The sequence below is a fragment of the Alosa alosa genome, chromosome 6 (genome assembly GCF_017589495.1).
Source record: "Alosa alosa isolate M-15738 ecotype Scorff River chromosome 6, AALO_Geno_1.1, whole genome shotgun sequence".
Lineage (NCBI taxonomy): Eukaryota > Metazoa > Chordata > Actinopteri > Clupeiformes > Clupeidae > Alosa > Alosa alosa.
In genome coordinates this window covers 4,137,495-4,158,695 of record NC_063194.1, presented here as the reverse complement: position 1 = coordinate 4,158,695, position 21,201 = coordinate 4,137,495, and the positions used below count along the sequence as shown (strand labels likewise).

General features: G+C 42.3%; 1 protein-coding gene across 6 annotated transcripts; it reads left to right on the top strand.

Annotated features, from left to right (window-relative positions):
- The first annotated feature begins 587 nt into the window (after positions 1–587).
- On the top strand, positions 588–20,798 carry LOC125296048 (oxysterol-binding protein-related protein 6-like). Of its 6 annotated transcripts, none has more exons than XM_048245687.1 (22): positions 588–740; positions 6,825–7,043; positions 7,341–7,481; positions 9,214–9,267; positions 9,421–9,534; positions 9,843–10,019; positions 10,376–10,508; positions 11,020–11,138; positions 11,691–11,765; positions 11,976–12,129; positions 13,030–13,163; positions 14,072–14,164; positions 14,785–14,977; positions 15,984–16,273; positions 16,530–16,667; positions 17,198–17,261; positions 17,411–17,489; positions 17,805–17,949; positions 18,166–18,316; positions 18,518–18,644; positions 19,012–19,134; positions 19,764–20,798. In XM_048245687.1, the coding sequence occupies exons 2-22, from the start codon at positions 6,900–6,902 to the stop codon at positions 19,870–19,872; spliced, it is 2,757 nt and encodes a 918-aa protein (XP_048101644.1). In that variant the 5' UTR covers positions 588–740; positions 6,825–6,899; the 3' UTR covers positions 19,873–20,798. The 6 variants fall into 6 exon arrangements, with proteins under 6 accessions (XP_048101644.1, XP_048101648.1, XP_048101649.1 ...); XM_048245688.1 differs by lacking the exon at positions 588–740 and adding an exon at positions 3,547–4,092; XM_048245690.1 differs by lacking the exon at positions 588–740 and adding an exon at positions 4,085–4,105.
- Positions 20,799–21,201: the final 403 nt, after the last annotated feature.

Sequence of the window (21,201 nt, the reverse complement as noted above, 5' to 3'; positions counted from 1 at the left end):
TAGAAAAGATTTGTAACTGTAGAGCAGCTTTTTGTGCGTAGAATATTGATGTGTAATTGTAGAATATATTTGTAATTGTAAAATATTTTTAACTGTAGGATGATTTGTAGCTGTAAAACCGATCCGTTACCCTAGAATAGATTTGTAAGTGTAGCGCATATTTGTGATATTGACAATTACTTGTACAGATCATTTTTACAGTTACAAATAATTTCTACAGTTTCAAAACGTGATACACACGTACAAAACTTTTGAGTCTAATATTCTTCCATACTGCTGCCCTGCTTAGTCCACTAGTCTATTGAGGCAGGATTATTTCTTCATCTTGTTCTATTCTGCAATAGAAGGGCCAATGAAGCTCATTATTATACTGGAGTCATGTCCCACCCCACACAAGGTGTCCACTTTTTCCACAAACTCAAATCTGGTGACCTACATGGCAAAGCCATACTGCGCTGATCTTTAAACAGTAATGCAAAACAAAACGTGGGGGAGGGATAGGGTGAAGTTAACGCTTTGGCTTTAAGTAGGCTACGAGCTGAAGTCACACCTCCGCAACCGCCATTAAAAAGGAAAGAAGAAGAAGAAGAAGTCACACCTCCGCGATCAACAGGTGTGCTACCTAGAGTTTAGTGACGTAGGCGTGCAATTTCTCACCGGGAAAGAAAGTCGGTGGTTTTGCAATTTCAGAGATTAGTTTCTCAGATTCACGGTACCACAACGTCCGGATTACAGATCAGGTAGGCCTAGTGTTTTTTTTGTACTAATAGGCTATGTTGCATGTCATAGCATAGCAAAAGCACATATTTAAATTAGGCAATTAAATTATCAAGTAAAGACATAACATTAGGCCTACTAATGATATGTAGCTGTGTTTGAAAGGATTTGCAAGTGTCTGAACCCAAACGTTTTTGGGAACGTTTTGGGAATACTCACTATCATTTGGAAGATGTTTTTCCTGAAGATGGCACATGGAACACCCTTTTGGTAGCAACTAGTCTACTAGGAAATGTAAGGCAATGTTACCCCTACAAACTAGGCTAATTAGAAACGTTTGCGCCACGGTTTTGTTGAGTGCACATTTTGTCTGGTCACTATAGGTGTTTTTTGTTTGTTTTACTGTTCTAATTCCTTTTGGGTAGTCGGCGCCACGTGTAAACGAAGATCATTTTTAACTGCAATAGGATGCTGATCGTTCGTTAGACTAATGTTTAAGAATCTTATTTGATCGCAACAACAGTGTGTTCAGCTCAACATTCAGCTGAGGACAACAATGTGTTTGGTTTGTTACCTCGTGCAGCTGAAAGGATGTAACCTTGTCGATACTCTTCCGAACTTAATGGGCGTGAATAACTTGTCCAGCAGGTTTGATGTGTAGGCCTGGATAAGATTAACGCAAGTTTAGTCTTGTTCGGTTTTTTGACATGAAGATAACGTTTTGAAGTCTGTATATTCTGCTCAATGAGCAGGAGGAGTTGGTGCCAACATTAGGAAATTGTAGTCTAGGCTACACTGCAGGCTACAGTGGCTGCCCAATTTGGAAACTGATGCGGTGAAATAATGGCTAGGCCTCACTCATCTACGGTCCCATTCCCGCTGCGGTAGCCTATTTGTTTCTGACTTAGCTGAATCAATTGGGTGCAGTAGGGTCCTATCTTGAACTATACATTTCATTGATAGATTCACCACAACAATCTTGTTTGGGATAGATCAATATAATGAGCATGGGAAGTGTAGCTCTCGTTTTGAAATTTTGAAATGCCTCAGATAGGCTACTTATCATCATGTGACGCTAATTATAGGCCTAATGAAATGGTCTCTCGGCTGCAGCTCAGAATACATAAGAATATAATATAAAACCTCCAGACAGACCAGAGGACCAGCAGATTGAAATGCTTTGTTCATTGTCTTATGTCAAGTGTGTGGTGTCTTTATTCACTTTCACAGTCTAATTTGACCATCTCAGACCTCTTACTTATTCAGAACTGGCCAGGACAGGATCCCATCAGGTCTGTAACATTATAGCCTGTATACTCTTGAACATCTCTTCAAAATTCACTGTAGTCTATTGAGACTGTAACTTTTGAATGGCATTTCACAAAGCAAGATTTTAAATACAAGCAGATAAAGGTGGATAGACACCTACCTCTCCTTTTGAAATCTAAGCCACTTCGTTTTTTTTTTAGTGTTTTAGTAGGCCTACACAGTTACCCACTCATCCTCCTACTTGCCTTGTGATGTAGTAGGTTACACTTTTAATCAGTGGTGTGCAGTGTTGAACTATAGCCTAATGTCTGTCTTAGCTGAGCCTATTGTTTACAATAGCATCAACCTTTATTCTGTACAGGGAGGTGTGAACACCGACCTATATTGTTTCCACAACGGGGAAAAACAGCACTTTTTCAGGCATCAGTTATTTTAAAGGTGCTCTAAGCGATGCTGGGTAACATCACTTCTGTTGACTTTCAAACAAAACAGAGAGCTAGCTCGCTACTTCCTCCCCCTCCCTCCCGTGCTGCTCCCGTGCAATTGAAACTCTCCTAAATGCCCATCTCGTATGTGATTTGCTGGACCAGTTTGTTATGTTTTTATGGGCTAGGTTTGCCCAGGTTGTTTGTTTGCTGTTTTTGGAGCCTGGGCTGTCCACAGAGATCACATTTTTTTTACAGTGTATTCAGGACACACACAGCTAGCGGTTGGTTAGGTGATGTTTGCAGTAAGTGACATAATGTTTTAGTCTAAAAAACGCTTGGCATCGCTTAGAGCACCTTTGAGAGATGGATCTGTTGTGTCTTAGTATGAAACTAACATTTTGTGTGGAACTCGGGCTTTGAAATCATAGCCATGACCCATTTGAAGATTGTGTGTTTAAAGGGAAACTTGGCAGGATTTCCGCCTCTGCTGGAGAAATTGTGCATTATGCTATTTCAAACTGTGGAAAAAGGTAACGATAAAGCACATGGATTTGTTTACAAGCTAGCAAAACGGTTAGCATAAGTTTGGCAGACAATGTGGATGTTACAAGGTAAGAAACCACGATTTAAAAGCGAGTTTCTTGTTTCTCACTTCTCTTTCCGGGGCCGGTAGTCGCAATGTTGCAAGGTTGGTTTTCCCCTACAGGGGCTAGGGGCAGCGGGGAAAAGTCACCATTTTCACCGGAACAGGTCATTTAACCATCCAAATGATTTCTAAACGGGTTTATTACGTTAAAATAGTTGCCAAGTTCCCCTTTAAGTACTGAAATGTTCTTTGTCTTCTGTCACCATCTTGTTTGGTTAGGCTGTATTCTTCCTAGTCTGATTTTTAACTGATGATTTGGCAAGGACAATTTAACAACATACATTTCCAGTTGCAGGAGCAACGCCCCACCACACACACACACTCACGGACACACACACACACACACTCACGGACACACACACACACACACACTCACGGACACACACACACACACACTCACGGACACACACACACACACACACTCACACGGACACACACACACACACACTCACACTCACGGACACACACACACTCACGGACACACACACACTCACAAATGCATGAACGCATACACAAACGCCTACTTCCTCACCACACCTCCGGGAGGGTGGACATAAGATGAAGGCAACACATTAAATTCATTGCCCTGCTCCAGGACACCCAACCAGAAAGTGTTTCCTAAAACAGCCTTAAATCCCTGGATTTTTCTGTCACCTCAGCTTCATCTAGAGTCTAGAACACACACACACACACACACACACACACACACACCGGTTCACTGGAAGTGGCATTGAGGCATGCCATCTGATGAAGGCCTAAACGTTATCGCCTATTAAGCGTTTTTTCATTTACTCGGAGTGCGTGTTGCGTTCATAAAGTGTTTGCGTTCATATAAATTTGTTTTGCATCTTCCTCTGACTGGTTGGACCACATACCCCAGATTCAGATCATAAGTCACTGACTTGACATATTTGACTCCTCCTGCGGGGCAGAGTGGCTTTGCAGTGTTGACTTAAGAAGCTGGCATGTACCAATTATCTCTGAATACTCACTAGTCTTTTATTCCGGCTTCGGACCAGTGTTGTCGAAAGGGTACGTCTAAAAGGTGGATGTTTTTAACACTAGATTATTTCTGGTCTTTATACTGTATTGATGTGACGTATAGTATGGGATTTCCACTACTGTCATTTTTTTACATCTTGGTTAACTCTGCTCTTCATGGGATTTGTCTGCTGGTGTTAGATGTTTTGTATCTGTTGTAAAGAGGATTGCTTTGATTTTATAAGCATTTCGTTTCATCTGAGATTCCTTGGTAACTTTGAAAACACAACCACCTGATAGCAGTGGGTTCTGTAAAGAATGTCATTGTGGTCACACATTTATCTGCATTTATTCATTTGCCATTTTATCCAAAAAAACGACTTGCTAAAATGATTAATAACATTCAAGCAAGTTCATTAACTGTCCACTGGTTAGGTGTGTTTGGTTGTGTAAAGTGTTAGGAGAGGAGGTACCAATCTTGATCAACCTGATCTTGAGTAAGGCTTAACTAGTGTCATTTTCTGTGGGTATGATCTATGGACACATGATTAATCATGTATATGATATTAAGTTAGTAGGGCTGTAACGATACACCAACCTTACGATTCGGTTTGTATCACGATTTGACCCATGGTTCGATACGAATCTCGAATTATTATTATTATTATTATTATTATTATTTATTATTATTATGTTTTTTTTTTTTTTTTTGGGGGGCTAGACATTTTATTAAATAACATTTTAATAGCCTCCTTTAGATTAGAACACCAGATGATTACAATATATATCTATTATTTTATATCCTGATATAAAAATATTTTTCTGAATGACGGCACACTTTATGCAGATTGGCCTATAGCCTAGGCCTACTATTTTTTTTATTACAACTCTACCTCTTAAATTCAGCTGTCTGGTTGAAGCCTGGAAATATTGTAAACAAAGTAGCATAGTTGGCTAGCTTAGCCTATCATAGTCTACTGATTGGACTGTTCAGTTTCCCCATGTGTGTTTAAGTTTCAAGGTAATACTTGTTCTCCTTGGGACAGGCCCTTTTGGGAAACGTTGGTATTGAGATTGATCAGTCAACTTCAATGCAAGAGTTTTAAACAAATATGTGCAGCATGCTAATGATGCTAAGCGGATTTAATAGTAATTTAGCTAGTTGTCTATGCGTCCTTGCTTTCAAGATTGTGAATGTTTTATTAGTCGCGCGTGTTCATTGAGCAGGAGAGGGAGGGAGCGCGAGAGATATCGGGGCAATGAGGGGGGGGTTTACTTCTATACTGTTTGGTAAAGTTGCACACATGGTCTACAATGAAGGCAAGGAGAGGTATGACATTATTATTTATTTATTTGTTTTTGGACAACGTAGGCTACCGATAAAGCGGGAGTTGTGGGTTGCTTTTGCGGCCGCCTAAGCTGCAAAGCACTGCGTGAAACACTAGAAAGGGTGTATCACGATTCTGCCTTTTCACACCGCGACACTAGCCTGGCTAGCGCCACCAGAATCAAATCGCGATTTGAAACACCCAGGCTACCGCGACACAGTATCGTGAATATGAATGTCGCGATTTCGGTTTCGAATCGTATATCGTTACAGCCCTATAAGTTAGAAGTCCCTGTTCAAAAATAAAGAAATTCAGTGAGTGTCTAGGGAGGTACTGAGTGGAATGCATCATGCTCTGCCATAGGTGCTGCCCCCTGTTTAGATCGGCAATGATGTTTTCTCAAAGCTACCAGTGACCAACAGGTGAAAAACCAATGCATGTCATTTAGTGACCTACGGTATTCATGGCTTCATTGTTTTAGGAAAATAAAGCCCTGAGGCTCTTATGAGAAGAGTTATACTAACTCTGAGTAAACTTGTGTCACTAAACCACGTACTTGGATTACTTCCCAGATGGAGCATCACCAGTGGCATCGGGAGGGGAAGTTGGGTGTTGGGAACCTAGGTTCAGTTTCAGGGCCGCCCAGTTCTGTTTTTATATCCTCCTTTCCAAGGGTAGTCACGTTGACAGAGCCACCTGAGGGAGAATTGTGTCTGGCGTAGCCTACAGCAGCAGGGGGAATTCTGACACATACTTGTGACAGATTTGTGGTTTTCTTTGAATGAGAGGTATTTGGATGGATATTTGTTTTAAGTTGAATGATTTTTTGTGAAAGTATGGCTTTGTTTACCCTGTTTGCCTGGGCTGTGGTTTTGAAAATATTATCCTGTAATGTTTTCCTGTGAGTTTCAGTGTCAAGTTTTTACTTCACCTGATAACTCGGGTAAAGGTTTTATTGTTTAATTAAACTGCATCGTTTGATCATTTGGACGAGAATACTTATTCTTTACTTAGAAGTTGTAGTTATTTAGGACATGTAGGTTGATGTTCTCACTGTGTTTTGAGCTTGTTTTTCTTTCCTGTCGAATCTCCACTATTGAAACACACATGAGGTGCAGTTCTCAAACCTGAATGGTGAGACAGAAGTCTTTTTTTTTTTTTTTTTTTCTTCCGGTCTTATCTGAAGCATGGATGTTGAAGCCTGGGTTAGTATTACAGATCAGATCTTTTCACAAAAGCGAAAGATTCACTATTTGTGATTTGCATCAAACCAAATGCAACAGAGTTGTTTACTGTCACTAACCGCAAGAGTTGTGGCACTAACAGCAAAATTTGCTCTTTGGTTTGGAACTTCAGGGAACTTTACCACCATCTTAATTGTCTTCATACAGGTGTTGTGTGTTATTTGCCACGCCTCACCAGCACCTTATTGACCCCCTCCGTTTGAATGCACAGATTTCTGGTCCCTGCAATGAGAAGTAGCTGACGAGGATATCTACCAACCTAGAACACCTTTGTCCAATCACAACGATGGAATATCAGGATGGAACCCTCAGCAGCAGCAGCCAGTCAGTGATCAGTGGCTTGGAGAGGTCTCCCGCCGCGTCTGCGTTTAGGCCCTCCCACTCCCGGGAGGACAGCACAGGCACAGGCTCCTCACGGCACTCGCGCCAGGTGGGTGGGTGCGGGGGGGATGGCAGGGCTACAAATGCACACGCTTACAAATCATAAGATACTCAGGTAGTTAAACATCCTCCAATCCCCTCTCTCCATGACCCAACCCCCCCACATACGATTCTGTGCGCTGTTACTGTTTCACTGCAGCTGGCGTGCAATGCTGCTTTTTGAAGCGCTTCATCCTCTTGGAGGTGTGCTAGGCCGGGTCCTACTCTGCCACTCAGAGTGTTTTTCTGTCTCTCAGTCTCACCTTCCCTCCTCTCCTCTCCTCTCCCTCTCCTCCTCTCCCCACAGAACTCGAGGGACTGGGAGATCATGAACGACATCCAGCCAGTGGCCACAGTGCCTGCCCCGATCCTGGCTGTGAATGTGCCTGGACTCTGTGAGGGTTACATGATGAAGAAGAGGAAGTACCCCCTCAAAGGCTGGCACAGGGTGGGCATGTTATATATTCTTTTTATTTGGCACAGGTGAAATGCCATAAAACCAAGCTACCGTTGGTTAAGAAGAAGCCATTAATGGTGAACATGACCAGTCAATTCTAGTCAACCCGTCACAAGTGCCTTAAAGAGTATGCTGAGGATACTCTTTAAACAGACCCTTCCAAAGTCACTTACAAAACCTAGTAGTTGAAACAGAAGTGAACTGCAAGTGTGAAAAGATTAAGAAAATGACTCTGTGAGGGAAAAAGACATTTATTACAGTTTTTTTCAGTCGCTAACAAGCGTTTGTCCAACCAGTTGTCACATTTTCAAAACTCTAAATACAATTAGCACAGCATCGGTGTTTTGTGGCCATACCATTCACACATTTCATGTCGTTTGCACACGATATGCACTCCGTGAACACATTTCCACAATGCTTACATTTTCTTAACAGACAAGCTATACCTCCCAACAAAATTATGGATTGTTTTTGCAGTATTTACGAATGTTAAAACGCAACATCCCACAATGGTAAAAACAATATTCCAAACCTTAGATACAGTATAAAAACCTCTGCTTCTGCAATGATATATTGTTTTTGAACTGATATCTCAGCTGATAATAAACAAACAATTCAATAATTGACACACAACTGATTTATGTTGGGTAAATTGGGCCAACCACCGCTGATTCCAGTCTGGCTTAGACTCAGTGGCAGGGGTTATTTTGTTCTATACTGACACAGTAAAATGAGGACTTTGAGGAGTAATGTTTTTAGAAACAGAAAAAGACAAAAAAAGACACTGTAATGTCTGGACAAGGAAGAATAAGAGCAAGGGGCCCAGTGAGGGATGCAGTGAGGTGCAGGAGCAGTGAGAGGAGCAGGGCCATGTAGAAGAGCAGGCCCAAGGAGAGGGCAAGGTGTAAGAATGCGTGGTGGTGGCATTCCATTTGGCTGCAAGAACTGTTGTCAGTGATGAAATTTGTGCCACTATCATTGCCACATCAATGCGATGTTGATGAAAACATGTGGCCTACTGTAACCCTGAAGATCGCAGAGATTAGATACAGTAATTTTGTGCTTTTTTTTTTAGCTCCCCCCTTTTTATCTGGGCTTTTTGCTGTTGTTGTGTGTTTCATGGATATTTTGTTCACTGTAAGCATTGCAATACTGCAAAACTGTTTCTGTTCGATCATACTGTAAACAGCACTTCTACTGTAGTAAACAGTAAAGGGGGAAAAAAAAAACTGATTTTTATTGGAATGCTTTTGAATGTGAACATAACATGTGGACATACAGTTCCCAACCAAGAAATTTAGTGTAAAAATTGCATGCAAATACCTGTAAAACGGAAACATAAATGTCTTTGCAGTTTTTGTAATGTCAACAATAGCCAGTATTTTGAAACCTGGTGTACTTTGATTGACTGCATGTACCTTGTGAAGTGAACAAGTGTTATTCTTTGACAGAATAATTTAATTTTGAGTCAGATTTCCAGTGTTTTGGTAAAGTTAGTGTGTGCAGCGAAAGATGTGTTAGTAGTATATTTAACAAAATGTGTTTTTGACACGAAAATTATCCATTTGGCCAGTTGTGTTTTGTACAGTAGGCGTGAGTCTGTGTTAAGAGTTTAGAAAAAGTATCTGAAGTATGGGTAAGCGCTTATTAGCGGTTCAAAAAAACTGTAATTGCCCCTGTGTGTTCTGTTGCACTCACATGTTTTTGGTTTTGCTTGTCACAGAGATATTTCCACCTGGAGAAAGGAATCCTGAGATACTCTAAAACCCACCAAGAGGTGCGTACTCGGCAATTATTTACATATATAGTCAAACAACAAACCTGAGTGAGGAGTTATTTGTTATTTTTATGTTCTTTTTAAAATATTTGCAATAAACTTCTTCTGGGGTTGATTTTTAATGATTTTTTTTTTATTTTTATTTTTTTATAGATTTTGAGGGGGAAGATTCATGGATCCTTGGAAGTCAGTCTCGCGGTCATGTCCATCAATAAGAAGTCTAAACGCATCGACCTGGATGCTGGCCACAGTATATACCACATGAAGGTGCGTCCAAAGCTGGGAACTAACTAGCTGTGCAAAGCAATGAGCAGCTCTGTAATAGTTCATTGGAAAGGCTCCTATGTAGTTGGTATGGCATCAGTATGTTAATATTATGGCCTTGACAAGTTATGTACCTCTATAGCCACAACCTTTATATTATTATTACTATTATTATCGTCATCAATTTGGTTGGCAGCATTATAATTTTAGCCAATTCCAGTGCCCAGTTTTCTCTGCCTCGGTATTCAGGATATTACTTTTGGTCACGTCTGGTCCAGTAGAGGCTGATCTTCGTGTGTGTGTTAAAATAGGCCAAGACTCAAGACATGTTCTACATCTGGCTGACCAAGCTGTCCGCCCACCGCATGTATGGAAAAAACGAGGCCATGAGTGCCCACCAGGAGGTGCTGAAGGCCTTCTCCTCACACTCTGGCACAATGTCCACCATGACCAGCCTCTCACAGAGGGGCAGGGCCATGTCCATCATGGTGAGTGGTTGGCCTGAAGCAGGAACATCGAACCAGTACCTGTCCTCAGCTCCTTAACTAAAAACTCATCACAATTGCATTCAGCTGAACTGGAAGAGCAAGTTACACCAGGGTCATGGGTTCAATGCCCAGCATACACATGTGATCTGATCTGTTCAGCACTAGTAGTTGGCTTGAATAAAAAGTCTCTATATAACTTAAATTATTGTAACATATTTAAAAGCCTTTCAGCCTCACCTCAACCCCAATTCTCCAAATAATATAATGAATGAACTTTTCTCTTGGCCCTCACGGTCCCTCCTCTCTCCCCCCTCCCTCCCCTTTCTGTGTCCTTCACTTGCTCCTCCTCCTCTCAGCTCCCTCAATACCAGAGCATGATGTCCATTTGTTCTCCTGAGCTAGAGCGGCCCTCCCCTGCCTCGACTGGAGTCAACGGCAAGGTGTCCGCCTGGCTTCAGCAGACCACAGAGGCTGACGCTTGCACCCATGGTACGTTTCCCCTCACTTCTGCTGTGGTGGCCATTTAGTGTGGCTAATTCAGACAGCTGATTTGGTGTGGTTGATTTTGTGTACATGTATCTGTGAACGTTTTTGACAGATCTGTAAAAGTGTTCTTTCACATTGACAGACTGACGTTTGTTTTAAATTACAAAGTAAGAGCTTCTTTATGCTGTCAGCAAAACTTCCTTTTCTGACAAACATTTAACACCGAGATGCCTTGATAATTTGACAATGATCTATTTAGGTTTGTGTTATCAAAGTGGGATTGACTCAACTTTGTTATGAATCAATCATTGTAGAGTTTTGAGACATCTTGTGAAGCAAAGCTATATAGTTGTTTGTTGTGTGGTTGTAGATATATCTGTAAACTTTTTTTTTTACAGATCTGTACATATCATTTGTTTTATAGATATGTACATAATTAACCGTAGCTCTGCTCTCATGTTTTTGGTTTTCTCCATTTTATTCTCCCTCTTGACATTAACCTTTGACCTTGCAGAGCTGAACCGGTGTGAGCTGGACCTGACTGAGCTGGGTCGTCTGATCCAGCGGCTCCACTGGCTGGAGGGGGGTCTGCCCATCACCGACTCGGACCTGGAGCGACGCATCAGCATGCAGGTACGCCCAGGTCACACCTGTTGCTTCAGGGCTGGAAAGTCCAGTTCTGAAAAAAACCTGTGGGATAACTAATGGATTCAGTCTGAGAAAAAAATACTTCATATGAGGAAGGATATTCCTCTCTTTTAATGTTGGAACTGAGCTCAATTGTCTCCATTTTAAAAAAGGCTGTGTACCTGATGTTTTACCTGTGAACATCAATTATCATGTGGAGAAGGACCTTTATGGCTTGTCCAGAAACCATTATGTTTGAGTGGAATTCAAATCTCATCATTCTTTTTTTTTTAGTTAGCTTTTAATAGCCAGCATGGTATTTAGAGAATGGAGATCTTTTAAATGTAGAAAATTATAGGCTTAAGCCACTCAAAATTACCTGATAACGTCACAAAACCTTTTAATGCTGGTGGTGTTTGAGTGTCTGTGTGAAACAGCAGATATTTGTACTATACTATAGCCTTCAGTTACCCTGTTGAAGTAGTATATCTAGGATATGCAATGAGAAGCTACTTGTTTGGAAAGAGGACATAGTCAAATTTTCTCTTCCTGTTCCAGAATCTCACTCTCGAAAAACCTAAGAAAAAGTCAGGGAAGATCTTTGGCCACTCGCGTTCTCACTCCCACACACCGGTAAGTCTGACCAGCAGTTTTGGTTCACCTCCGCACGGCAAATGTGCTCGTAATAGTGGCCTCCATGTCATGCTTGTCTTGTATGCACCTGGCTCTCTGTTCCAGTGACATTATTGGATTTTCTCAGATTGATGGTCTGGAAGTACATTAAAGTCCTAAACTATTTTCCTCCTAATTCTCACCCTGACTGTTTTTTTTTTGGCACCTCAGATGTTCTCCCCCAGTTACCTGGGCAACACATCCCACCTGGGCGCCTCTGTCCAGTCTATCCCTGACTACGTCTACACCCAGCTCTCCACACCGGCCGCCGGCTCGCCCGACGGCAAGAAGCTCCAGCAGGACATCTGTGTCCTCTCCACACGAGGTAGAGTGACACAAGTCAAGCATTGAGCTCTTTTAGTATTGTACGGTCAGTCTTGTTTTCTTGCTGTTACAGAGTAATGCTCTGAAAGGGACTAGATGTCCACTTAGGTCTGTGTTATGGTTATGATTGAAAGGTGAATCAGTCATGTAAGTCACTTGGCCTCTTACCGCTGTTTGCTTACCCATGCTAGTTTCTAAAACGGATAGTTCCGGTCCGTGATTATGATTGGCTAAATCGTGTTCGATGCCATTGTAAAACCCAACACAGCCCTTCACATTGACTGCATTTCATTTATATTATCGCGCCACCACAAATTAATACAAATGTTGAGTTGCTGTGTGTCTGCATTGCTTGGCAACCATTCTGATATTTCTTGGTGGAAGAATGATTATCTATGACCTATCTATACGGGAAAGGGGACTAAAACCCAGGGGTGCTACCATCTGTCACCAGCATTTGTCCCAAGGCATGAGCGTGAGGTGTACTCTACACTCACTGGCCACTTTTACATCAGCACGTCACAAGGCTGCACCAACCAAAGCCATGTAGTCGTTTGTGGTTTCTTATAGCCACCATGGAAACAAAAAATAAAACATTGTGTCTGTGCCTAGTGTCTGTCTGTATGCCCAACCTGTCTAATAGATTTCTGAAAAGTCCGTGTTCATTGTACAAAGATGTTAGTTCTGCTTGAATGAAGCACCATTGTTTTAACCTTAAATACCTTAACCTTACAACACATGAGTCAGCTTACTATAAAGGAAGCACACATACTGATGATGACATGAACTCCACCAATGAAAATCTCTGTTTTAAATCGCGTTGGCTTAACGTGTCCTCTGGATGAATAGCTGTAATGGCCAGGGCAGGTCTCTAACTCACAAGTTCCATTTCTCTCTGTAGTCCACTCCTCTCTGAAGTCCATCCAGAACGTTCTGACTCAAGAGCGAGAGCGCCTGCGGCAGGCTTGGACAGGGCCAGAACTGCGGCAGTCCACCTCGGACCAGCTGGCCACACTCTGCTCCACCATGTCTGAGGTAGGAGTTGTCAACAGGACCCTTCACTGGGTATTTCTCTTCAATGGAGCAAAAAAGCTGACTTGTGAAACAATTTCAATTCCGTTATTAGGTATTTTAATAGATAGTATACAGTATACAAAAATAAAGCATCTGGTTGATTTTTCCTCATAGTAACAGTTACCAGATCATATACTACCTGTATTCATGTAGATATACGCCCAATGAGAATCTTAAATAAGAATAAGCCTCAGAACACGGACTCTATCCATCAAACCTCTCGGACTGGTTTAAGAATTATTGCAGCATGGTTTCAACATTGTCTTGTCATTGTGGTGCATTCAAAGAGATACTGTACATTCAGTCAACTTGACTTCTCTCAACAAAAGAGAAGGCATAGAACATTCTTAGGCAGGACGAGTTTGTGTTTTTTCTTTCTTGTGCTGTGCCTGACTGAAACTGGGAACTTGTTTGGGCTGTTTTGGGTGGACCTGTCAAAACCAAGCTGTGTGTGTCTGTCTAGCTGATCTCGTTGACGGCTTGTAAGTGAAGAGACACAAGCACAAAAATTCCTCAGAAAGTACAAGAAATCTATGTCCTTGTTCTTGCTGGTAAATCAAAGCAGAACAGTCACGGTTTTGTTTCTACAGCTTTTGTATCGAGCACGAGAACATAATATGGTTGGTGAGCCATGTGTTTGCCATTCTTCCCTGCTGTCACAAGGCTAAGGAAACAAGTTGGCTAACAAGTCACGTTTTTTCATTGACCTTTTCTCTCTGTCTTTTATCTAATTGTTTGGTGAAATGTTGGCATTTCCTCATAGTCCACATCATGTAAGCTGCAGAGAATTTAATCTTTATACACCGTGGATCTTATCAGGAATTCTAATGTCTTTGTGTGCCTGCGTGCGTGTGTGTGCGTGCGTTCAGCTGGATCTGCAGGCCCGTTTAACAAAAATTCACTCCCTGTCCCTCTCCTCTGAATCGTCGGAAGAGTCCTTCTGCACTGTGCGCCAGGATCAGGTGTGTGTTTGCGTCGGCAACACTCTTTAAAGAAAATGTTTGCCTTGTCCAAGAGAACCAATTAGTCTCCTAACTAAGTTTCCACCATAAACCCCTTACCTTAATGTTCCCTTTGCCAGTGTGAGATTTGTACATGATCTAGGTGGAAATCTTTATGGCCCTAAAGGCACTGACAAAAGGTGTGTCGTGCTGACAAAGCTTGTAGGTATACAGACTTGCAGAGAATTCTTCTACGGGCTGTATTATGCATCATGACTATTAGGACAAGCAAATTATTATTTTCTTTTAAAGAGTAGTTGGGGACCTTACTAGCTGTTTGCATCTCTGTCTGCATGATTGTGTGTGTGTGTGTGTGTGTGTGTGTGTGTGTGGCATCCTGCACAACTGTGTTTGTGAAGTGGCTGTGAAGCACGGGCTGCATGCATGTACCGGTACATTGAAGCTTCATCCTTTTCTAAATAATATTCCTCTGATTCTTCTTTAGTTTCTGAGCACTGAGAGGGCACCCCAGGCTTCTGTCAGACCTGCAGCGCCACTCTTCTAGTTCACACTTATTAACCTCTCTTCTCGTTTTCTCTCCTTTCCCCCCCCCTCACCCCTTCACCTTTGACCCCCCTCAGCCTGCCCAGTCAGCTGCCCGGCAGCAGGAAATGCAGCAGCACATGCGGCAGCTCTCTGTCGCCGACTCTATGGCTGAGTATTTCGATGCCAGTGAGGTGCTCCTCGATGAGAGCTCATCGGAGAACGAGGCCTCGGACGAGTCGGGCCTGAGCGACATCACCACCAGCAACTCCGAACCTGAAGAGGGCCACGGTGAGCTTAGACAGCTGAGATAGTCATTTATGGAATTCATAACAGTTAAATGTGCTCTAAGCGATGTTGGGTAACGTCACTTCTGTTGATGTTCAAACAAAACAGAGAGCTAGCTTGAAGATCTCCTAAACGCGCATCTTGTCAGTGATTGGCTGGAACAGTTTATATGGTTGTGCACAGAGGCCATGTTTTTTTTTTTACAAGCAGCTAGCTGTTAGTGAGGTGATGTTTGCTGTATGTGGCAAAAATGTTTTAGATTAGAAACCGCGTAACATTGTTTAGCGCACCTTTCATACTTACAAACAATACAGACATAATGTTCTGTTGTTAGTGTTGAGAGATGTTGAAGATGTACATTTACCATGCAAAGGCATAAGGATGATTTCATTAGTTTGCATTTTTCAATGATCTCATCGGAGAAGCAAGAGCAGCATAAATCAGAATTGCACCTCAAGACATTACTGTCTCAACATATTTGGAGCTGTATTTCTAGCCTCTGTCCGAGAGAGGAATAGTTACACTCCAGCAAAGCATTAAAGGGGCACCAGGCAACGTTTTCATGTTAATTAATGATGTTCGTAAGTCGGTATATGGTTAAATGACTCATTACAGGGCGAATGAAGACTCTCGCCCGCCCCTACTGCCTGTAGGAAGAATATCCCGCTTGCAAGTTCGGTGTATCCTACCCGCAACCTTCAGTCTCACAAAGTCTCAGACATTTCAAGATGCAGGATCAAGTTTACATCCTGCATCCACAGCACAGAGGCAGGCTAACGAAACGCTAGCGATTGTTGCAAACGTGTGTATAATGGCAGAGCCAGTGAAGAAGCAGCGAAAACCCTTGACTGAAGATGCAAAGAAAAGGAAAAGAGCTTCAGACCGAGTGAGGGCTCGTACACATATGGACACGTACAGACGCTTAGGGGGAGCTTCGTAGAGACAAAGCACTCCGGCTTGCCTGGTGTCCCTTTAACAACTATCCTTTCTTTGTCTCCATATTACACAGCCTCAGCCTCCGTTAAGTACAGGGAGAGTGTCTCCAGTGCCCCAGATGTCCCCAGCGCTGTCCCTAAGAACACAGGCCGGCGGACGGTCCTGCCCGCACCATGTGCCGACAACAGCCACATTGGCATCTTCTCTATTCTCTACAACAACGTCGGGAAGGACCTGTCACGCATATCCATGCCAGTGGCCCTCAACGAACCCGTCAACTTCCTGCAGAGGGTCAGTGAGGAGCTGGAGTATTCAGAGCTGCTGGACATCGCGAATCGCACGGATGACCCCTACGAGAGGATGGTAAAGTCCACACTGAATCTAGCATAACAGATACAGGATGTCCTAAAGAAGACATGGTTTTAACCAATGACTTTTTGTTCCTATGAAGGATTAATTCTAAAGTCTAAAATGGAAAGACCTATACATATTTCCCTTAAAAGCTGGGCAGAATACCAATTTGGCCCTCTGTTGGATCACCAGATTAAATATCAGAATGTGACCTAAAGCTGCATGCAGCTTTCATGTATGTTAATTGGCATCTCCATCTTTTCTCCAGGTCTACGTGGCTGCCTTCTCCATCTCTGGCTATGCCTGGGCTACCTGGAGAAGTAACTACAAGCCCTTTAACCCAGTCCTGGGCGAGACCTATGAGAACATCAGAGACGACAGAGGCTTCCGCTACGTCAGTGAGCAGGTACATGCACATTAAACTCTGGTTCACTAAACTGTTGGCACATCTAGTAAATGGTTTTTAATTGGAACGTGCAAATACGGAGTATCTTGTTCAAGTTGTTGTAGTCTTGTCAGTCATGAGAAGTTAATTACACTCTAGATTGTATTGACACAATCAGCCCTGTTTTGGCTTCCTATGACTTCAGCTTTTAAGAGTTGTGGTTAGCAGTGGCAGGCAAGTCTTATATTTTTATATATATATGACATTATTATTAATATTTGTATGTGGCATTTGTAACACCATTGTGTAGTATATCGGATTCAGGGTGTTTAATTTATCAATAATGTTTTTGTATCATTAGTAAAGATGGGAATGTAAATAACCAGTCTAACACACTCAACACCTCAGTATAGTCTCAATAAACCCTGTGGGGCGATTTAAAAAAAAGTTGAAAAAAGAACTGTGAGTGCTATCTGTTATTTCTAAAGTTTAAAGATGGGAATGTCCTAATTATCAGAAGATAAATGTTTTCCCTGTTTTTCCTATGTAAGGTCAGCCATCACCCTCCTCTGTCGGCGTGTCATGCTGAGTCTGAAAACTTCAGCTTCTGGCAAGGTAAAGGGAAGCCTCTACTGTTGGTAGTCTGACAATTTGTTTCAAAATTGGGAATGCAGAGTTGGTTATTTTGTCCTTATCACTTATCGTACTTGAATACTTGTATTTCTCATATTGTTTCCTTTTTCCTTGCTCCTCCGTTCCTGTAGACCAGCGTTGGAAGTACAAATTCTGGGGCAAATCAGTAGAGATCATCTCCTGCGGAAACGTCAATGTCACTTTGCCTAAGTGAGTGCAACATATTAGTCTGCTATATGTTGTTTAAGTTGTCACACATTCTGTCCAAGCCATCTTTTTTTTTTCATTACTTAGTTCTAAATATCTGAGGTTCATTTATTGGTTTGTTTGCTTTATTATATTTTTTTCTTTTTCTCTATTGTGTTAAGTGCTCCAAATGTAAAGCATGTTTAGCTGCATTCTGTGTATGAAAGGTGCTATACAAATAAAGATTATTATTATTATTATTATTATTATTATTATTATTATTATTTCAGGCACCTCTAATAATCTGTTATGCAATGCATTGTGATTATTCCCTCCCAGGTATGGAGATCACTATGAGTGGAACAAGGTCATCACCTGCATCCACAACGTGTTTAGCCCCCAGCGGCACCTGGAGCACTATGGAGATGTGGTGATCCGCAACAAGAACAGCGACGGGTGCACATGCAAGATCACCTTTGTCAAAGTAAGTCCTGCTCCAGATGGATGGATAACCAACTGTCATATGGGTTGACATTATTCAAAGCCACTTTTGGTGTATGTTACTGGCATATTTCCATTAGTGTGTGTGTGTGTGTATGTGTGTCATCAGGCCTGTCTGTTTGTCTGTCCAGAGATAACACACACACCCCTACCTACCTACCTGTTATCTAATGTTTATCTCCTCTTCCATTGCCCACAGGCTCGCTACTGGGGTTCAGAGGGCAGTAAGAATGAGGTGCAGGGCACAGTCCTGAATGCAGCAGGCAAGGTGGTCCATCGCTTTGGTGGCTGTTGGCATGAGGGCATCTTCTGTGATACCCTGCCCAACCCCAAATGCATATGGAAGCCAAGTAAGTACTGCCATGTCCCATGCCTGTAGACAAACTATGCCATGTTCTTCTGGTGCTGTGGTGCTGTAGGCTGTAGGCCTTTTTCCTCTGGTGAATTCTTCAATTCCTGTCATGTAGAAAAGGCTTACCCTGCACAACCTCTTTAGTGATGCATAAAGAAACATTGTGAGCCAAGGCTTATTTTTCTGTTCTCTTCTGCAGACACTCAACCTGATGACTGGCAGAAGTTCTATGGCTTCTCGCAGTACGCCAGAGAGTTAAATGAGCTCACCCCTGAGCTGGCCAAGGTGCTGCCCCCTACAGACTCACGCTTCAGGCCGGACCAGAGGTACGCATCACACTCCACTCCCTTTTAGAAAGAATAAAATGAATGCATATTTAATACCTGTGTGTGTGTGTGTGAGAAGATGGCTGCATATTATTACAATCCCCTCTTCCTGCATGTCATTTACTAATAGTAATCTGCACTGAGACCTGACATTGAATGCATTAGAATAATCACTTAAAACAATAGGTGTACTTATACACTTGCAAGGCTAGAGGTGCAGTATCCATCCACATGTTTTAGGAGTGATGCAATAGTTTGTTCATTTAAATCCTACAGGGTCATGAAGTTTATGTCAACTATGATGTGGTGTCCTGTAGATTTTTGCAGATGCATTGGTCGTAGCTAATCACTCCTTGTTTTCTTTTAGGCTCCTGGAGGAGGGAAAGCTTTCTGATGCCGACAAGAAGAAGGATGAGGTCGAGAATAAACAGAGGGAGAGAAGAAAAGAGTTGGCCAAAAAGGGCGAGGAACATATTCCCCGCTTCTTTAGGTGAGTGTGTGTGTGTGTTTGTGTCATATTTTTGTCAGAGCAGCAATATGCAAGTTTTAGTGTACAACTAGCGAGCTAGCTGCCTAAGTCATGAAAAACTTTCTAAGCAAGACTCGTATGGCACTGAAAGGATCTTGTTAAGATGCCAACTGGAGTCATTTGGTGATATGCCAACACCAATGCCGTGCTTAGAAAGGTTTTTTTGTGTTTCATTTGTGCAGCGTGTTCCCACCAGGAGCACAGAACTGCGTAGTTCATATCCTAGATGACTGGTGAGAATGATACGTGTTTATCGGTCCCTCACGTCATGACTGTCATCCCAAATAATCTGAAGATGATGCCAAAACTAGCTGCATGATAAACGCATACCTCAAAGGGTGGCAAATTGTTGCAAAGTGTTCATTCAAATACTCATTCAGTGTTTGAGATCTCCCACAATTTGCCAAGACTTCAGTAGTGTCTGCTGTTCAAAACTGTACATGTACATCCACCACTTTGCCATTCTTCAGTAAGTGGAATTTATGGGATGAGTCCAGTTTCCAAAGCATTTAAATCTCAGATTATCACATGGATTTAGGAATCCCCTCGTTCCACAGGCACGCACTAAACTCTTAATGTCATTCTTGTAGAAAACAACTGGACGATGCTGGTCAAGAGGTATGGGTGACCAACGGGACCTACTGGAAGGTTCGGAAAGAGCCAGGTTTTGCTTACACTGATAACCTGAACCTTTGGTAGCCCTGTCTGCAAAAAAAACAAACAAATTTTTCAGATTGGCACCAGTGATCCCATGCCCAGAGTTCTGATGGACACCAGAGACTGACGAGGCTGTGTTTTTGTTTCTCGGCATGAAATGAGCCACTCGGGTCATCCGTGAGTGGGGATTGTGCCAACCTGGAGTGCATGAGGAACAGACTAGTTTGCTACTCGTCCACTGACAATGCCGATACTCCAGACGGGCCTCTGTGCTTTCGCCGTCTCCACAGATCGGAGAAATTAGTTTTATGAATGTTATGTACGCTCCTTTACCCGCATGCATACTTTGTACATTGATTTTAGAACTATTGCAATTTTATGCCAGTGAAGGGGACTCCTGAGTGTATAATGAGATTTTCATGTATAATGCAGATAGCGTACAGATGTGGCTGTCAAAACTAAATGGTAAGGTGGTGGTTGCACTGATCAAGATAGGTTCCCACTTCAATGGGTCTTAACTGTATGTTTACCTGCATGTTTTTCTCAATGGATTGTACATGTGTTAACTTTACTTTGGGGTGATTGCACATATGTATTTTTTGGCACTGCAGGCAGATTTGATTGTACTTGCTAGCCTGGTGTAGGATAATGTGCTTCGCTTCAAAGCTAATCTGTAAATAGCACTGAGCTGTCCCTCATCTGCCTTGCTTGAAGTGTGTGTGTGTGTGAGGTAGATTAAAAAAAAGTGTGTGTGTGTGTGTGTTCATAATGTGTGTTTTTTTTTTTTTTTTTTTACTTTTGCCTTAGGTGTTGAAATTGATATTTTTATGGATGTTTCAACAGTTATATTTCAAGGAAAAGAGAAGCATTGTTAACCTTCTTTAGAAGATATTCAAAGTGTGACTCCATGTTTTATAAACCCTTTTTAGTCTGATGGAAATAAATATTAAAACGAAAATGATAAGATCTGTCTGTCTATTTCTTTAGAGAGAAAGAAGGAAGAAACGGGAGGGATTACTGTGATGGCCAGCCATTCTAACCAGACCAGTTCTGGGGAATTTTTTCCCAGTCATGTCAACTGTCATATTCTGACAGTATTGTGAAGGCCATTTGCAGAATTATTTCTAGTCTCACGGCTCCCACACACAGCTTGACGGACCCACAATTCCGTTCGGCAACGGATCACGTGAGCCCATTTAAAGTGAATGGGATGCGTCTCCAGCACATAGACAGTAAAAGAAATGGACGAACAGACTCCGTCGTTTTCAATGGGAGGGCACGGAGTCAAATAGAACGATTTTTCAGTTGGTCCCCCCAGTACTGCGCAGACTCACACCATCAACGCGATGCACGCAGCTGTGTGTGGGAGCT

Coding starts and splice junctions, on each gene's coding strand:
- LOC125296048 (XM_048245687.1), top strand. CDS start 6,900: ATGGAATATCAGGATGGAACCCTCAGCAGCAGCAGCCAGTCAGTGATC. Junction 16,274..16,529: donor ATGACCCCTACGAGAGGATG/GTAAAGTCCACA, acceptor TCTTTTCTCCAG/GTCTACGTGGCTGCCTTCTC. Junction 17,950..18,165: donor GCAAGATCACCTTTGTCAAA/GTAAGTCCTGCT, acceptor CATTGCCCACAG/GCTCGCTACTGGGGTTCAGA.